The 18,823-nt window shown below is 44.4% G+C and overlaps 1 protein-coding gene across 1 annotated transcript in view; it reads left to right on the top strand.

Annotated features, from left to right (window-relative positions):
* SLC9A8 (solute carrier family 9 member A8) overlaps positions 1-18,823 on the top strand; it is a 179,895-nt gene that overhangs the window by 85,319 nt on the left and 75,753 nt on the right. Inside the window, exon 8 of the mRNA XM_030212977.1 lies at positions 16,356-16,499. Coding sequence (XP_030068837.1) covers positions 16,356-16,499 — 144 coding nt within the window. The remainder of the gene's footprint in view (positions 1-16,355; positions 16,500-18,823) is intronic.

Genomic DNA, 18,823 nt, shown 5'->3' with positions numbered 1-18,823 from the left:
CCAGATCGCATGGCTGTCATTTTGGACATTTGATAGAGAGAGTCCATCTTGTGTACCACTTTTAGTATTGGTGGCGCCAGTGAGCTTTTCCATGCGGACGCCAATGCAATTTTCCCAGCCACATCGATGTTATCCGATGCTCTGGCAATCGAACTCCCGGTGGGCGGATATGCAGCAGACAGAACTCCGGCTTAGCTGGATAACGTACCCCAGTCAGTTGTGCAAACATGCCTAGCAGTTCCGACCAATAGGTCTGAATCTTTGGGCAGGACCGCCAAATATGGAGCATGTCTCTCTCTCTCTGCTTGAATCCGCTTTCTCTCCCTTTCGAATCCCATCTGTGGTATCCTTTCAGGTACACAACCACAACCTTCCACTCTTATTTCTTCTCCCCTCCCCCCAAGCACCGATCCTCCCGCACACTAAGTCAGTCCCTTCTTTTTTTTTAATTTTTTTTTTAACTTCTTCAGTACACAATACACTCATGAAAAACAGGAAAGACATCATCTAGTTCACTCTTCACTCCAATACTGGCACAAAGTTCAACAAAACAATGAAGCACAATCATAATGGTGAGATGCATTCCATACTGAGTTTTCTTTTATGACCCCCTTTTACACTTTCACACACTAGCAAACCGTCATTCATATACATCCCATCACAATATTCGTACTCCATACACCCTTCTGCCCATGCCCTTCCCCTTCCCCCTATCCCCCCTCCCCTCCTACTATCATAGAAACCTTAGCCCATAATGTTTAAACACGAAGCCCATATGTAAGTGTATTGTCTATTGGCCAGTTTGGGGGATCCCCTGTAGATCTGACTCTCATATTTGCCTACATCCCTCATTTTTGCCTTCCATGCTTCTGCAGGTACGGGCTCTGGGGATATCCAAAAATGCAAAACTGTTTTCCTAACCAGCAGCAGAGAGACATACACAAATCGGCGCTGTGGATATCGCAGTCCCTGGGCCACCAATAATGACTGATCCCCTAACAATAGAGTTGCATAGTCCCACTCCAGTTCCCACTGCAACACGGCAGCCAATAATTGAAAAGCCACATTCCACAGTGATAGAGCCGAGCATTCCAAGAAAGAGTGTATAAGGGTTCCCCCCTCAGTCTTGCATTTAAGACATCTATCATCTGTCCAAAGTCCTATGGCTGCCCCCTTTGCTCTAGAAATATATGCTTTATGGAGGATCTTGTATTGTGTCTCCTGCAGGTCAGCTCTAACCATCTTATACAGGTTAGTGAAAAGTTTCCCAAACTCCTTTTCCGTGTACCTAGATCCTACTTCCTCATTCCAGCGAATTACCAGCTGTTCCATTTCCCCCCACTGCCCGTTCGTTGTTAGGATCTTATACCAAGTAGATAAACTATTAACCTTAGTGGGTATACGTAACAAAATCTTATCTAAGGGGCCCCAGAGCCAGCCGTCTCCGTGTTGTGCCTGTATAGTAGACCAATAGTGTCTGACCTGCAAGTACTGCAATAAGTTGTTATTCGGTACGGCCCACTGTGCCTTAACTTGTTCAAAAGACAAGAAAACGCCCGACCCTTCTTCCAAAAATTGTCCCAATATCCTGCAGCCTAAATCTGCCCACTTAGAAAAAATAGAAAAACCCATGCCCGCTGGGAATGCCGCATTACCCGTCATACTCAAGTATGGTGAGGCATCCGAGGAGCGCCGCTGCTGACCTCTCCACCACATCCAAGCTCTCCGTAGGGGTCGTAAAAAAGCCAGCTTATGTGACATACAAGGGTCACTACTCGATCCCACATGGAGCAGGTTAAGAAAAGTCCACGGGTGACTCTAGTCCCCTAATCCCTCTCTAGGCAAGAAGCGGTTGCTCCCTCCCATTCCCTCATAAATAAGGCGCATTAACGCCGCTACGTTGTACCGGCATAAGTCCGGTAATCCCAGACCCCCTCGGTCTTTATTGTGACATAGTTTAGAGACCCCTATTTGTGCCCCCTTCCCCCTCCATATGAAAGCCCTAATAAGGGACCGAAACATGCGTTCTTCCCGTCTGAGAACCCAGATCGGTGCAGACTGTATCGGGTATAAAATCTTGGGAAGCAACACCATCTTTACTAATGCTATTCGTCCCATCAGCGAAAGGGGCAAGTCCCTCCATCTGTCACACAAACTCTTGATTCTGTCCAGAGCATCTATCACATTTTTTCTATAAAATGTAGTTCTGTTAGTACTTAAATAGATGCCCAGATATCTCATTGCCCCTGCCACCGGTTGTATCGGAAGTCCCACCATCCCCCTCGCCCCCTGAGTATCCGTCATGGGCAGCAGCTCCAACTTGGTATAGTTAACTATACCGTTAACTCTGAGTCCTGAGATATCCCCGAAGCCTCTAACCACAGAGAGTGCCTTCTCCAAATCCCTTGGAGCATGGGCAACATATAGTAAAATATCATCTGCAAAGAGATTCACCCTCAACTCCCTACCCCCTACCCGAATACCTCGAACCTCTTCACTGCCATGGATCTTTGCAGCCAAAGGCTCTATAGCTAGCACAAAAAGGAGTGGCGAAAGGGGGCACCCCTGCCTTGTACCCTGCTGAATTGTAAATTAATCAGTGAGCCTCCCATTTATCTGTAATCATGCTGAGGGATTGGCATAAAGTGCCCGGATCCATTCAGAGCAGGCCCCACGAATGCCGAACCGCTCCAGCACCCCGAACAAGTATTGCCACGAGATACTGTCGAAGGCCTTTTCCATGTCCAGCCCTACTATAGCCGCCGAGCCTTCCATCCTCTTACACTCATGGATGGCCATCAAGGCTTGTATGATGTTCATAGAGGCTTGCCTCCCCGGCACAAAGCCCACCTGGTCTTCATGTACTAAAGTAAGTATGACCCGGTTCAGACGCCTGGCCAGGATAGCCGCCAAGATTTTAACATCCTGATTTAATAGCGAAATTGGTCGGTAAGACCCCACCCTGGCCACGTCCTTCCCCGGTTTCGGTAAAAGCACCACATGGGCCTCATTATGCTGTAGAGGCTCCCCCCTGTCAACCAGATCATTAAACCAGGCCCTCATCGGTGGTGTCACCAAGTCTGCCATAATGCGATAATATTCAGGCCCGAAGCCATCGGGCCCAGGGGCCTTAGTCAGCTTCAGGGCCCCTATGCCCTCCCTTATCTCCTGCTCCGAAATGGGGGCATTCAGATGGGCCAGCTGCTCCCCATCCAGGCGTGGGAGCCGCAATCCTTGAAAAAATTCCTCATACTTGGTCTGGTCAAAATCTCGAGCCCTGTACAGGGAACTATAGAAGTCCACAAATTGTTGTTCAATTTCGGACTCTGTAGTGTATGACTTCCCCTGCTCATCCTGAATAATGGAAGTACTCTGTCTCTTTCGCGAGGGCCGCACCAAATTGGCTAACAACTTGCCTGCTTTGTTACCCCATTTAAAAAGTCGGAACCGCTGGTAATATATATCCCTTTCAGCCCATTGCCGCAAGATCTCATCTATCTGCTGTTTAACCTGCTTCAGGGCAAGCTTATTGGCCTCGTTCATCTGAAAAATGTGCTTCCGGTGTAACTGGTGATATTCTTGAGACAGGCGCAACAAATCCGCCTCTCTCTTCTTCTTTGTACCTGCCGCATACGCTATGATGGTGCCCTCTCATAACAGCCTTGGAAGCTTCCCAATATGTTCCCGAGCTCACATCTGGTGTCTGATTATGCTGTTGATACTCCACCCACTTAGCCCGCATATACTCCTGGAAACCTCTATCAGTGCTTAACAAAGGGGAGAACCTCCACACCCGCTCGCTCGGCTCCGCACACCACGGGATAACCATCTCCACTGCCTGGTGGTCGCTTAAAGTATGATTTACTATTTGCACTCTGGAGATCCGAGCGGACAGGGAGAGGTCCACCGAGGTAGTCCAATCTAGAATAAACCCCATGAGGATGTGAATAAAACGTAAACTCCTCCTGCTGTGGGTTCAGTAGCCTCCAGATATCCACTAGCCCCATCTGATTGCATACAAAATTCACCCCTTTGTGCTCCCAGTTCCCACCCTTACATTTTGCTGGCTTGCAGTCGATTGAGGGGTCTGCTACAACATTAAAATCCCCCCCTACGATCAGCTGGTATTCAGAGTAGGCGACCACTCTGGCCACTAACTCAGAGAAAAATTTATGGGAGTATACGTTGGGCCCGTACATATTACAAAGTAAGAGTTTTTGTCCCCAAAGTTCTCCCAGAACCAAGACATACCTCCCATCTTTGTCAGCTACTGTTTTATGAACAATAAAGGGAAGTTTTTTATGTATCAAAATAGCCACCCCTCTCTGTCTTGCATTGTAGGAGGAATATCCCATCTCCCCCACCCATCCCCTTCTGAGTTTTTGATGTTCTGCCGCTGACAGATGTGTCTCTTGTAAATAAGCAATCTCTGCCCCCGCTTTGGACAGCCAGGAGAGTAGTTTTGTGCGCTTGATGGGAGAATGGATCCCATCAACATTAAGGGTAATGATCTTTAAATTAACCATATTTTAAGCATTCACAAATTCTAGCACTCAATTCTTGATGAAAGTTCTCACAGGCCTCCCAGCACAGCCTGCGGGAATGGTTGCGCCAACCATCCGGCCACCAAACATTCATCAACAAACATATGCTGCGTCTGACTGCTTCGCTTAGTTTAACCACAGTTTTAGGCTTCAAGGTTCGCATATCTTTCAAACTCCTCCCAGCCCCTCCCCCCTCCCTACACTGCACACACACACCTTCCACTCCCTCTCTCCCTTCCACCCCCCAACCCTCCCCTCTCACACATCCATACTCCCCCCTCCCGAACCCCCACCCAGGAGCTATTTTCCCTCCTATAACCCACCAGTAACCGCCCACCCGTGGCTCCATCCCCCTACCATCCATGCATCTAACGACAAATGGAAATAAGAAGAAAGGGAAAACCCCCAATATCCCCTCATAAAACCTATGCACAGACTCGTAGTAAACTATATGACAATGCAACCAATATAACTTTCAACTATCAATGCATCGACTGGAGCCATACTTTGTATAACATAGCAAGGCCATCCTCATAGTCCAGGTGCCGGCGCCCCGTTCCAGCCCCAGCCTCCCCCCCTCCAACGCATGGCTCCAGTTAAAGAAAACCTTAAGAAAAACAACTTAGAGTAACTGTGCTCCCCCTTATCACCCACAGATTTAAGGCACCCGTTAATATGTGCAAGCGGCAGCTTGAAGCGCCCACGAAACCGCAGAGGCCACATCATCCCTGGGCTGCTATTATAGTTCCTTTATCCACAGGGCCCCCAGTGCTTACGTGCCATCTGCCACAAACACCGAGAAGCCCAGTTTCTCAGTCCTGTCCATCAAAGCACGTTCCCTGAAGAACTCCTCACGGCAGGCGTTTGACAAAGGCCTCCAGCTCTTTAGGGTCCGTGAAGAACAGCGTTTTGTTGTCGTGGAGGATCCTCACCTTCGCCGGGAATAGGAGGGCGAAGCGCACCCCCTTATCAAACAGTCTCTTGCAGTGAGGGCCCATCTTCTTTTGCTGCTCTGTGACCCATGCAGAGAAATCTTGAAACAACAAAAGCTTGTGACCATCATACTCCAATGTTTTCTTGCTGCGATAAGCCTGGAAAAGCTTTTCCTTATCAGCATAGTTAAGGATGCGCGCAATTACTGGTCTCGGGCGCATGTCTTTCTCGCGCTGGGACCCCTCTCTATAGACCCTCTCGACCAGCATCCTCGCGTCTGCCGACTGGAGTCCCAGCTGGCCAGGCAGCCATTGTTCAACTAAATTCCGCAATTCAGCATCCTTGACCACTTCTGGCAGGCCGATAATTCTGACGTTATTGTGCCTGCTACGATTTTCCAAATCATCAATCTGCTGGTAAAGCTGGGCCTGGCGCGCTTCCAACGTTTCCACTCGGACCTGCATCTCCTCCGATTTATCCTCTTGGCGGGAAATTCGGTCCTCTGCCTGCTGCAGTCTGGCATTTTGGCGTTCCATCGCATCTTTAATGGAGTCCACTGAGGTCTGTATTTTAGTTAGTCTTTCATCTAAGCTCGCAGTGATTTGTTGTGTGATTTCTTGAATCGCCGCGGTCGGCAGGGTCAGGGTCCCTGCGGGTTCTGTTTTGTCCGCCATCTTGGGACTCGCCATGGCCACGCGTTGCTTGCTCTGCCGCTGTGTCTTCACAGGCATAACACCGCTCCCTCTCACCGCCAGCGCTTATTCAGCTCTCCGATTGTTACCGGTAAGGAGCGGGTACCCCTCAGCTGTTCCTGCGGCGTGCTTGGGGGTTTTAATGCGCAAAAACGGGGTTTTTACAGCAGCGGGAGCGGAGCCTGAGACGTCCGCTCAGCTCGCAAGCATCACGTGACCCCCCCCTTACTCCACAATTCTAACTGTTCGACCATACTACTTCTCTCCTGCAAGCAGAACACTGGCTTCCAGTTTCCTTGTGTATTACCTTCAAAATTCTCTCCTTGGTCTTCAAAGGTTATATTCCATCTGCCTCTGATTACATTAGTTGGCTACTCATCCCTTACATCCCTACCAGGTTGCTGTGCTCCTCCAGTACTGGCCAACTCTCCATCCCACCCCCATCCTTAATCTGTCTGGATAAAACTCATGCCTTTTTCCTTTAGCTACATCAGCCCCAATGTGTGAAACTCCCAGTACGATCACGCCTAGAACCTTCTTATGCCAGGTTTAAAGTTGCCCTTAAGACTTATCTGTTCACCCAGGCCTTTCTAAACACCTTATACTGCTTCGCTCAGCTCCCTTCTCTCCCCCCCCCCCCCCCTTTAACTGTGCTATACTATTATTACAGTTTTTATTTCCCATTGACTTGCTATTCCTCTCTCCTTTCTCCTTTGGATTGCTCCCTCTGCCATGTGTCTGCTGCTTATATGAAATTACATCATTGGAGTTCCTTTATTTTATTGTAAACTGTCTTGGCACGCCGCCAGTTCTGGCTTAGGCAGTACAGTATATCAAGCCCAGTGTAAAAAACTAAATAAATAATGGGCTTGTCCTCTAGTACCACCAGGGCCGCCGAGAGGCTGGGCTGGGCCCGGGGCAAGGCCGCCCCTGGAGCCCCCCCCCCCCCCGAGGTCGCCGCTCCTCTTCCCTCCACCCGCCCTTCTCCGTCCGCCACCAGGCTGGGTCCCCTGCATTGAAATCACAGCGCCTCTCACCTCTGTGTGAAAGCGCTGCAGGCAGCAGGGCAGCAGATCGCTTCCCTTCGGGCCTCCTTCCCGCCCTGTGTCCCGCCCTCATGGAAATTACGTCAGACGAGGGCGCTGTGATTTCAATGCAGGGGACCCGGCCTGGTGGCAGACGGTCGACAGAGGGTGGGTGGGACTGTGGCGCCAGGCCCCCCTTGGAGGCCCGGGCCAGGGGAATTTTGTTCCCCCTGCCCCCTCCCCCTCTCGGCAGCCCTGAGTACCACTGTTCTGGCTTGTGGTGAGTGTTTAGCTGTTGTTGCTTCACTTGTACTTTTCTCACCTTTTTTTCTGCATTCTTTTTTACTGGGCTGCCAATATTGGCGTGGTACATCATAAAAAGCTCCTTTTGCTTCTGGTGCTCCGCCTACAATTTCCTGATGGTGAAACAATGGTGTGGACAAGTCTGTCAAGGTTTCAGATATCTCTTTCTTTCACATGAAAGGAAGAGCTAGGACAATTGATTTGATCTGAGGACACTACTTACTATGGATGTGCATTCGTTGGTGTGCCTTAACAATTTTAGTGCATGCTTAGATGATTTAGAGAAAATCTTTTATTGTTATGAAAGTAATACCACAAAAATAAAGAGACTTCATATAGTCAAATGGCATTGTACGATAACTAACACTGCAGAACTAGGCTCTTATGACCCTCCCCCCCCCCCAATCGCCAATGGCGATTGTCCTAATGACTTAAACACCCAGTATAAAATAAACCCTCTCTAGGTCCACCCCACCCAAAAAAAACCTAATCCTCTCCCTAGTCCTTCCCTTCTCCCACCCAACCCCATGACATAAAACTTAAGATAATTGAGTACCATGCAAAGAGCACTAACTGATAAATTAACACGTTAGGCTCATTTTCAAGAGATGGACGTCCATCTTCCGACATAAATCGGTACTTGGATGTCCATCTCTCAGAGACATCCAAATCGGTATAATCAAAATCTAGACTACCCCAACTTGACATTTCGTCCTTTAGATTGTAAGCTCCTTTGAGCAGGGACTGTACAGCGCTGCGTACCCCTAGTAGCGCTCTACAAATGTTTAGTAGTAGTAACCCGATTTTGGACCTCTCTAGCGAAAGTCTGTCACAAGGACATCCAAATCTTAAGGGGGCGTGGTGAAGGCGGGATTTGGGTGTTCCTAAGACTTGGACGTCTTTGAGCCATAATGGAAAAAAGCAGAGATGTGAATGACTAACACTTGGACGTTTTCACCTGGACATGTTTTTATTATGAATAAGGCACAAAAAGGTGCCTGATATGACCAGATGACCACTGGAGGAAATCGGGGCTGACCTCCTGTTACTCCCCCAGTGGTCACTAACCCCCTCCCACCCTCAAACAACATCATTAAAAATTTACGTGCCAGCCTCAGATGTCATACTTAGGTCCATGACAGCATATGCAGGTCCCTGGAGCAGTTTTAATGGGTGCAGTGCACTTCAGATAGGCGGACCCAGGCCTATACCCCCCTACCTGTTGCATTTGTGGAGAAAACAGCGAGCTCTCCAAAACCCACCAGAAACCCTTTGTACCCACATATAGGTGCCCCCCTTCACCCGTAAGGGCTGTGGTAGTGGTGTACAGCTGGGGGTAGTGGATTTTGGGGGGCTCAGCACACAAGGTAAGGGAGCTATGTACCTTGGAGCATTTTATGAAGTCCACTGCCGTGCCCCTTAGGGTGCCCAGTTGCTGACTTGGCATGTCAGGGGAAACAGTGCACTAGAAATGCTGGCGCCTCCCACATCCAAATGGCTTGCAGTTGGACATTTTTGACTTGGACGTCTTTGGTTTCGAAAATCACCGAAACTCAAAGACGTCCAAATCTGAGGACGTCCTTGGTATTTTTGAAACGAAAGATGGGCGTCCATCTTTTTTTGAAAATATGCTTTTCCCCGCCTCCAGATTTGGACGTTTTACAAAGATGTCCAAATCCCAACTTAGACATTTCTTTCGAAAATACCCCTCTAAGTCACTGAGGGGCCTTTTTACTATACTGCAGTAGTAAATGTGCTTAGCGCGCCCTAACACAGGACTTTCCTGTGCACTAAGCCCGTTTTTAGCTTGGCTGTAAAATAGGCATTTTTCTAATTGTTGAATTTCTGGCCATGCATTAATGTCTGCATTTAGCATATGACCATTTATAAATTAACGCAGGATCACTTATCACTGCCTATTTAGTAGGTGGTAAGGACTCTTATGTTAAGTCTGCATTATTCAGTTAGCATGTACTAAAGTTGCTCATTCTCTGTCCTGCCACTCCCCCCCCCCCCCCCCCCCCCCCCAAAAAAATGTTTTAAAAAATAGCACACAGCATGCATCGATGGAACAAAAAACTAACTCAAACGTTTTAGTGCAGTGTTCTTCAATGCAAGGCCTGGGGGCCAGTGGTGGCCCTCCTCCTCATTCTGGCTTTTTTTTTCCTGCCACTCTCTGCCTCTGTAACCAAATTTATGACAAAAAGAGGGAAGTGGCTGAGAGGAAGTGACACATGCTTGAAAGACAAGGCATTTCTCAATAGTTGAAGAGATTGTATATGAAATGCCCAAATCTCCTTGAGGATACACCCAATAAGCAGGCAGGCTGGTGGTTTGCCCCTAAGAGAGAAACTACACTGGCTCCCGCTCAAGGAATGAATTGAGTTCAAGATCTGCACGACCATACACAAAATCATTCACGCAGATGCCCCACTCTACATGTTAAACCTAGTGGACTTACTGCCCAGAAACGCCAAAAGATCAGCCCGCAAATTCCTCCATCTGAACTTCCCCAGCTGTAAAGGAATTAAATACAAACAGGCATAGGCTACTACCTTTGCGTACAAAAGCACACAGATATGGAATGCACTACCCATGGCCCTGAAAACCATGGACAACTTAACCAGCTTTCGCAAATCTTTGAAGACACATCTCTTCAACAAAGCCTACAAAAGACATCCTAATGAAACTAATCACTCCTAAACCACCCAAGTGCTTCAAAAACACCTCTCAAACGACCTTACCTATCACCTTTCCATTTAAATCCTCATCTACCTTCAGCTTATTACCGACTGTATTTAAGATCATGTAATGACTATATCATAATAACACTCTGTAAGCCACATTGAGCCTGCAAAAAGGTGGGATAATGTGGGGTACATATGCAATAAATAATAATAATTGACACACACTGGTCAGCAGTGTCGTTTCCTCACATAGGAAGATATTTGGCAGCTCTACTTTAGCTCATTGGATCCAAAGTGGCTCCGACTTAAAAAATTAGTGAAGACCACTGTTTCAGTTTGTCCAACATTAGGCCATTTTTGCTTCATTAGGCACAGGTGAGTGCTTAATGCAGCTTAGTAAAAGTACCCTGTAGTGCATGTTAAAATGCATTAGCGTGCATTAAAATGCTATTAAAACAAATGTGTGAAATGAACTGAAGAACCTCACCTGAAAATCAGGGAAAAATTTGGCGTAAAAACCAGTTTTATTTTGCCTACACACACTCCCACTACTTTGTACCTTTCTAATCCTGTTTTAGCCTGACTCTTGGCTGTGGAATTTTTCTCTTTGTTTTAACTGTTCCTGCCAGCTGTTTTTAGTTTGCGTTCTCAAATGTGATTATACCACGGTTTTCTGATTTTCTTGTTTTGTCTGCTTTGCTAAACTTAAAAGTTAAAAGGTGAGTGAGAAAAAAATTAGTTTACCAAGGCGTATGTTTACTAAGGCGTGTTAGCGTTTTTAACACGTGTTTATAGTGGAGTCTAGAGAAATTAAGCATTGGGAGGTCAGAAGGGTTAAAAGTATCAGAAAAATTAGTAGCATTTTCTAGAAAGCGAGAATATGCCTGAGTAGTGTAGCCTTGCAAGCATATAGAAAAGGTCAGATTAAAACGCACACCAAAAGAAAGAGGAAACAAGGAATTAAAAGTTAGAGGTAGATACAAAGAGTAAATAGACTTGCATAAAGTTGAATTAGGGCGTTCAGAGGTAAAAGACAATAGCATACACAAGCAAGTATTATAATGTTGTTTGAAATTAAAAGGAAAGGAAAATAATTGAGGTGTAGGACGGGGTCTTGTATACATGTAGCAATTAGAAATCTTAAGGGAAGAAGTAGTGTAGTGTAGCCAGTTTAACCATGTATTACAAACTTAATATCCAGTCTCATGGAATATAGTATCCTGAACAGAATTAGCATTAAGAATTTTGAGATCATAGTGATGCGTGTGTGGTTTGGGTAGTCATGGTTCAAGGTTTATAGTAAACAAGATTATTGCCAGTTTGGTCATCAGGACAGATGTATATGTGTTCAGTGATATATTTGCGTTCTTGAGCTAAGCTTGTGCATGTAAGGACATTACAAAGATCGAAGGAAAAGATAAGTGTCAACTGGGGACTTAGAATTACGTCATATTGCACCTGTACAACTGATGAATTGTACCCATCAATCGTACAGGGTCTGAAGAATAGATGACAGGAAGAAAACAAAACAAAAATAGGTGGTTTGAAAAGTGAAGGTTAGAGGAGACATGATGTTAACAGTCATGGCGAAATAGAAAGTGTGCATTAAGTGGAGGTAGAATGCAGTAACGAGAGGTACAGCACCTATGTATCCGTGTATGGAAAAAAAAGTCTAAAAATTTCAAGATATCTATTGGACTTATTATAAGATGCTGAGTTCTATAAATATTGTTCCATGTTCCATAACTTTCAGATAACATGTACCATTATAGGTAAACAATGATGTAACACAGAAATTAGCTGAAGTCGCAAACCATATGGTTTGGGAGGGGGATTGATACTCAGTCCAGTGTATATAAAGCCACTGTGGTACTGTATCTAGTCAGAGGGGTGAGATGATTGACAGAGTGTAAGCCTTTGCAGCTATTGTCTAATTGCTTTCTAATTGTTCTGCCTAATTACACTGCCTAATTATTTGACCTAAATTACTCTATCCGATTACTCTAATTACTTTGCCTAACTGCTGTATTGCCATATTGCCTTGTTATTGGTAAGAAAGACCTTTCCTTCTGAAGAAACATAGTCTATATCTTTTCTGATTTCTTTGTTCTGTCTATTCTGTTACACTCTATTTTGGGGAATGGCTGGTCCACTGTATCTTGGGGTAACTGTTAAGAGACAAACACCCTATTGCCTCACCTGTCCAAATTATTATATTCCTTATGGCAAGTGGAAGGATAAAAGGGAAGAATATTGTAGCCTTCTCTGGGACTAGGTAGTTATCAGGGGAGGACCGTGTTATGGTCTTCCCTAAGACTTCACTATAAACACGCGCCTATAAAGTTAAGGTGCGTTTAAACACTAACGCGTCAATACATTCCTATAGACACGTTAGTGTTTGGCGCGCGTTAAAAACGCTAACTTGCCTATAGTGCGCCCTAGTAAACACAGGCACAAGTCTGCTGTAGGACTCTCTTCCATATTAATTAGTTTGGGCAGGGATTAAGATTTTAAGGGGGGAAGTTATGAACATGGGCTGCCTTTAAGATGTTATTTCACTGTTAACCCCAGTAATTAGTAACTTGGATCTCATTGCATAAAATGGGACCTGTGCTAAAATAGCATGAGTTAGTGGTAAAATAACCCATCTTAATCGTAGCCCACATTGATAATTTCCCCAAAAGTGTGGTTAGCAATTCCTGCTGTACTGAAAACTCAAAGAAATGTGGAATAACTGGTTAAACATTAGACATTTAGAAAATAAGCTATAGCCACAAAAAGACAGAGAGTTTAATCAGCTCTGGGTTTCCTCTCACAGAGCCTCAAAGAAATCCATCAAGTTTGATTACAAGACAGAAGGTGCCCGTCATGCTTTTACCTTTATTAGAGTGTGGTCATGGTTTATGAAATCTTGTCTACCTATATATTACCAACATTTTGGTTCCTAAAATAGTAGGTTCTGTTTTCCTGAAATGAATGCTGGTTATATAAAGGTACAGGAGTATTCGTAAATAGTGATCTTATTTAATTAAGGGCTGCCTTCAGGTTTTTTTTTCTTCTGTTTGAACTTAGTGGATTTTTTTTTCTGGTTCTCTGAAAGTCCTGTATAATAGTTTTATTACATTTGAAGATCCGAATATATGGTTTCAAACTGCAGGAACGTCTCTTAAGTGATATTACTTTTAATATGGAAGAACCATTAAACAGCAAAATCAGCTGAAAGAGACCAAACAAAACTTGTTTGTGATATGGTTCCATGGTATGTAGTAATATTATGGTAATGTACTCGATCTGCAGCCCCTCCTTACCTCTCAACCCTCCTTCGGCACCTAACCACTACACCTCTACCCAGGAAATCTAGACCGCCCCAACTTGACATTTCATTCTTTAGATTGTAAGCTCCTTTGAGCAGGGACCGTCCTCCTTTGTTTAATTTGTACAGCGCTGCGCAACCCTAGTAGCGCTCTAGAAATGTTAAGTAGTAGTAATATAAAAAATGACTCTTGGCTGGTTTGGGAGTAGTGGGTTTTAGGGTATTAAAAATTTGAATGTTTGATTTCTGTTTATAGCTAAAATGAGGTTAAGATATCATTTGGGTTGTAGCTGCAAAACAAATGAAATTAATTTGTGATGGTGTCTTATTATCTCTGTTACCGTTCCGATGCTTTTTTTCTTCATAACATTACAAAATATTTCTTTTTATTGATTAGGATTTATTTACCGCCTTTTTGAAGGAATTCACACGAGGCGGTGTACAGTAAGAATAGACCAAACATGAGCCATAGAATTAGCAGTAAAAATATTCAAATAGCAATACAAAGTATGGCATAGTATAACTACTTACAATGTCAACACAATACGTAATAGAACATTTTAATTGAAAGTGAAGGGTATAAGCAAAGATGGAACATATAGATAGGTAAGAGAGTAAGAGGAGCAAGAAAATAAAGTGACTAACTTAAAGAAAGTGCACATGAGGTCAGAAAGATGGTTAAATATTATCTCAGCTAGGGTAGGAGTGGACGGACTCACCCCAACTCTCCCTCTTCCTACCTAATGTTTCCTCAATGTATCTACCATATATGAACCATATTCTACCACAATCACACCTGTACTTGTGCACACTATGTATTTGTTCAGACTGGAACCGGCGAACGCCGCTACGGTACTATGTAAGCCATATTGAGCCTGCAAATAGGTGGAAAATGTGAGATACAATTGTAACAAATAAATAAACATGTCCTGCTGCAGTATGTGCAGCCCGAGTCACTCCTTGTGTGTGTGAGTGAGACTAGCATGTTAGTTACTTCTTCCGTTAAAGGCCTGGTTGAAGAGCCAAGCTTTCACCTGCTTCCTGAAGTAGTCAAGTAATGTAGGTTTTGATTGTGCAGGATAGCCAAGTGCACTGATTGAGTGTTTGACATTAAACCTGGAACCCTTAGGACAGTGGTTCCCAAACCTTTTCAGTTCACGGCACCCTTCATGTCTGAGCAAATTTTCAGGTCACCCCCCAGCCACACGGGTCTCCATCTTTTTCTCTGCACAAATAGAACAGTGCCAGGGTGTCCCTATAACCAGCCCCTCCAAATGACACACTGATTACGATTTATAACAAATTACTATTCTACCTATGAAAAGTTATTCCATTATTATACTTCCTCTTTGTACATCTGTATGCTGCACAAGCCAGCATGTTTAAAAATATAAGTGATATTAAATAAAAAATGCTACCAACAATAAAGAATGACAATTCGGATGCAGCAGCTCATAGGTTTGCTTGTTTTTTAATGGGAACGTAAACAGAGACTGACTTATTAACTTCAACTTTTTGTACATAAGTATTGCAATACTGGGAAAGACCAAAGGTCCATCAAGCCCAGCATCCTGTTTCCAACAGTGCCAATCCAGGTCACAAATAGAATGTTAGGAATTATTAGGAAAGGAATGGAAAACAAAAATAAGAATGTTATAATGCCTTTGTATCGTTCCATGGTGCGATCACACTCTTAATACTGTGTGCAATTCTGATCACTGCATCTCAAAAATATATATATATAGTGGAAATAGAAAAGGTACAGAGAAGGATTACAAAAACAATAAAAGGGATGGGACGACTTCCTTATGAGGAAAGGCTAAAGCGGCTAGGGCTCTTCAGCTTGGAGAAGAGATGGCTTAGCGGAGATAAGATATGATATCATGCTAACATGACTGACAGAAACAGGTATCACTGGAACAGTACTTGTCTGGTTCAGATCCTATCTATCAGACAGGCAGCAATCGATAATGTTTGGCAGCAACTCATCGGCTCTTCCCTCGTTACACAGGTTGTGTAGGGGCACTGCCGGCGATGCTGGGGTGTGGGTGGGTGCTGACGTCCGGTCCGGAGCTGTGCTGCAATCCTGAGGCTGGGAGGGAGCCGCTTTCAACACCGACCCGTCTGGGGAGGATTGTCGAGGGATGCTTGTGATGTGCCCTGGGCTCGGGCCGCTCTCCCTCCAGTTCCACGGCCACAAGGTAGGGAGGGAGTCGTGGTCAGTTTTCGGCACCGACCTGTTTGGGTAGAAGCTCGTTTGATGCAGTGGAGATGTCCTGTGTTCCACAGCTCCTTCTGTGTGCGGCTCGAACAGTCGAACGGTCCCGTTTTAGGCTGTATCCCATCCGGGGTCCTTGGAGCAGCAGCTCTGTGACTCTCTAGACAGCGGCTATCTTACCACATTGGATATATGTACATTTATCCGATCTGATTGGAGGTGTTCCTAGGGATAAAATTTGGACAAGGTTTGCACTTATGCATGTAAAGTAAAATATCAAATTTGTGCATGTCTGAGAGCAGTGAAAATGTGTACAGGTCCTTTCTGTAGACTGTCTGTACTTTCTCTTTTAAAAAATAAGTTAGGCAATCTGTTACAAAATTATAGTCATTGTGTATGTAAAACCATGATAAACTTACCCCCCTGTTTACAAAGCTGCGCTAGCGGCTGCCAGTGCTCTAATGCTGACACAGCCCATTCACAGCCCATGACACCATGTGGCAGCCGCTAATGTGGCTTTGTAAACGGGGGTTAGATTGCTCCATATTTTCAGACATTTTTTTTTGTGTGTGTGGGGGGGGGGGGGAATCTTACACATTTTCAACCTATAAAGAATAACAACTCTGCATTTTCTTCACAGTTTTGCGTTTGGCTCCTTAATATCAGCTGTTGACCCAGTGGCTACAATTGCCATCTTTAATGCCCTTAATGTGGACCCTGTGCTGAACATGTTGGTTTTTGGAGAAAGTATTTTAAATGATGCCGTCTCTATTGTACTGACAAAGTAAGTGTTTGAGGAAAATATTTGACCAAAATTGCAAAAGATAAAACAGAAATGTGAACTGGAAGAATTTATTCTTTATTTTCTGTATCTCTAGTATTCGATCATAGAAACAGAAACATGATGGAATAATAATGCAGCAATGTTATGCAAGTAATTCAGGGATGTGTTGACTTCTTTGGAAGCATGACATAAAATTAATGGGAGCTTTTATTTTTATCTGAGCAATGAATGCAATTCAAAAGTGTGTTTTCTAATTGTATTTGATATGATTTTTTATATATGTAATAGTCCTTCATAAAAATATATTAATAGAATGTATTGGATGTTCTCTTTTTATGATAAAACTAGTAAAACATGCCCGTTTCAGGCGCAAATGAAACGGGCGCTAGCAAGGTTTTCCTCCCGAACCCCCGCTGCTCACCCCTTCGGCGTTGTGAAGGCACTGACCGCCATTGTTGCGGACCTCGTCAACGCACGCCAACGCCACCTTCAATGTGCTGAGTCGTTGGTTGTGAAGCCACTGACACCATTGCTCTGCATCATCACGTTTGACGCGAGGGCGGGGCCCCAACACAATGATTTCGGTGGCTTCACCACCATGAACCCTTCGAACCGGAAGGACGTGCCCGGAGGAACTGACATTGACGTCAGTGTCCTCAGAACGTTGAGGGTGAGTTTTATTATATAGGATTCTCTACAAATGCACCGATACCAATTTTTTAAAATCCTAGTGTTTTATTGTTTTAACCAATTAAGTATTAAATTTTAATTCTTCTGTGTCACTTTTTTGGATGTCCTGAGGGCTTCACAGTAAAATCCATTACAATCTAGGGACATATTTGTTGTACTGTATATCAGCTATAGTCATGTGTTTCCTTGGAGATTTTTTTTAAATATTTGAAATGATTATAAATATACCTGTTCCTGCACACCCTAAAAACGACCCCCTCTCTACACTTGATTTCTTTATAGAAGCCTACTGAAGTGGAGACTTGTCAGTACTTCTCAAACCTTAATAGCCACATCTCTCTGATCATATCTATAGTAGGGCACCAGAATCCAAGCTCTACACGCCTCTAAAGATTTAAAACTTTAGTGAGTAAATGACAGCTCAAGCATCTCGGAAAGTACCATCAATGAAGTCTTCAGCGTTCCTCTGTCTCAAATGGGAAGATTGTACTGAAAGTACAGTTCTCAGTGCTGGAGTGTTGATGCTCATGCATCGGCTGTACTGGGCTAGATATTTTTATTGTACAAATGTTAAATTCTCTTCCATGCAAGTCCTTTGTTCTTAGCTTGTTCAGAGTCAGAGATCCAGTGATGAACAAAGGAAATGCTACAAATATATATATTTTTATACATTAATACATATTTAAGGCCTATCTTGAGACAACAGACATGAATATTTCAAATTAGGAAGATTTTTCTTGAATTTGGATTCTGCACTTTTTTGTGGAAAATTGAATGTTTGATTAAGAATTGGTGAACTTTGACTTCAAACTGATGGGATCTACACACAAAGAGAGGAAGTTATCAACGTGGACTGCCACTAAACGGGTTATCAACTGATGGGATCAACACACAAAGGGAGGAAGTTATCAACGTGGACTGTCATTAAACGGGTTATCTTACCACAGCTTGTGCTATTTTAGCATATGTCTCATTTTATGCATTGAGACCTAGCTACTAATAACCTGGGTGCTCATGTGGACCTTTGCGTGCTGCTATTTATGCACTGCGACAGCGTCTGTGAAAAGGAGTTTGGTAGTGTTGCTGTGAGGAAGTGGCAGTTGTTTTAGTCTTGTTGCTGTGACTTGAGTGAACAGTATCTGTTCTGACGTTATGTGATCCCTGATGCAGCCTACTTGGATGAAATTTAACCATGTTGGGCACAATTTCTAAATTGAATAAACTTTGTTCAAGTTACTACTGGTTGTCCAGATTCTTGACACCGGTCTCTCTTGTTTTTCCTGCTGGTGTTATAGCACCTGCCTACAAGATGCAGTGGTGTGGTGGCATGTTTGGCAGGAAAGTGTGGGAATATGGTCCCTAGATTAGTTTGTGATCTGGAATGCATTTAAGACCTTTACAATACTGCAATAAGAATTTGGGCTCCCACTCAAGGCTTATTTATAATACATCCAGTTCCAGCATTTTCTAGGTCTTATAGTGCTGGTCCAGACAGACCAGGGCCGGCCTGAGTACTAGATGTTTGCTGAGGACAGCACTGACATGGCAGTCACTGGAGGCCTGTGGAAGATATTGTAGCTGGTGCAGGGCTAGCCAGTGAGTGTTGTACAGGCACATTGACTGCTGCATCATTT

Source organism: Microcaecilia unicolor, chromosome 8 (assembly GCF_901765095.1).
Source record: "Microcaecilia unicolor chromosome 8, aMicUni1.1, whole genome shotgun sequence".
In the NCBI taxonomy this organism is placed as follows: Eukaryota; Metazoa; Chordata; class Amphibia; order Gymnophiona; family Siphonopidae; genus Microcaecilia; species Microcaecilia unicolor.
This window is presented reverse-complemented; position numbering and strand designations above follow the sequence as displayed.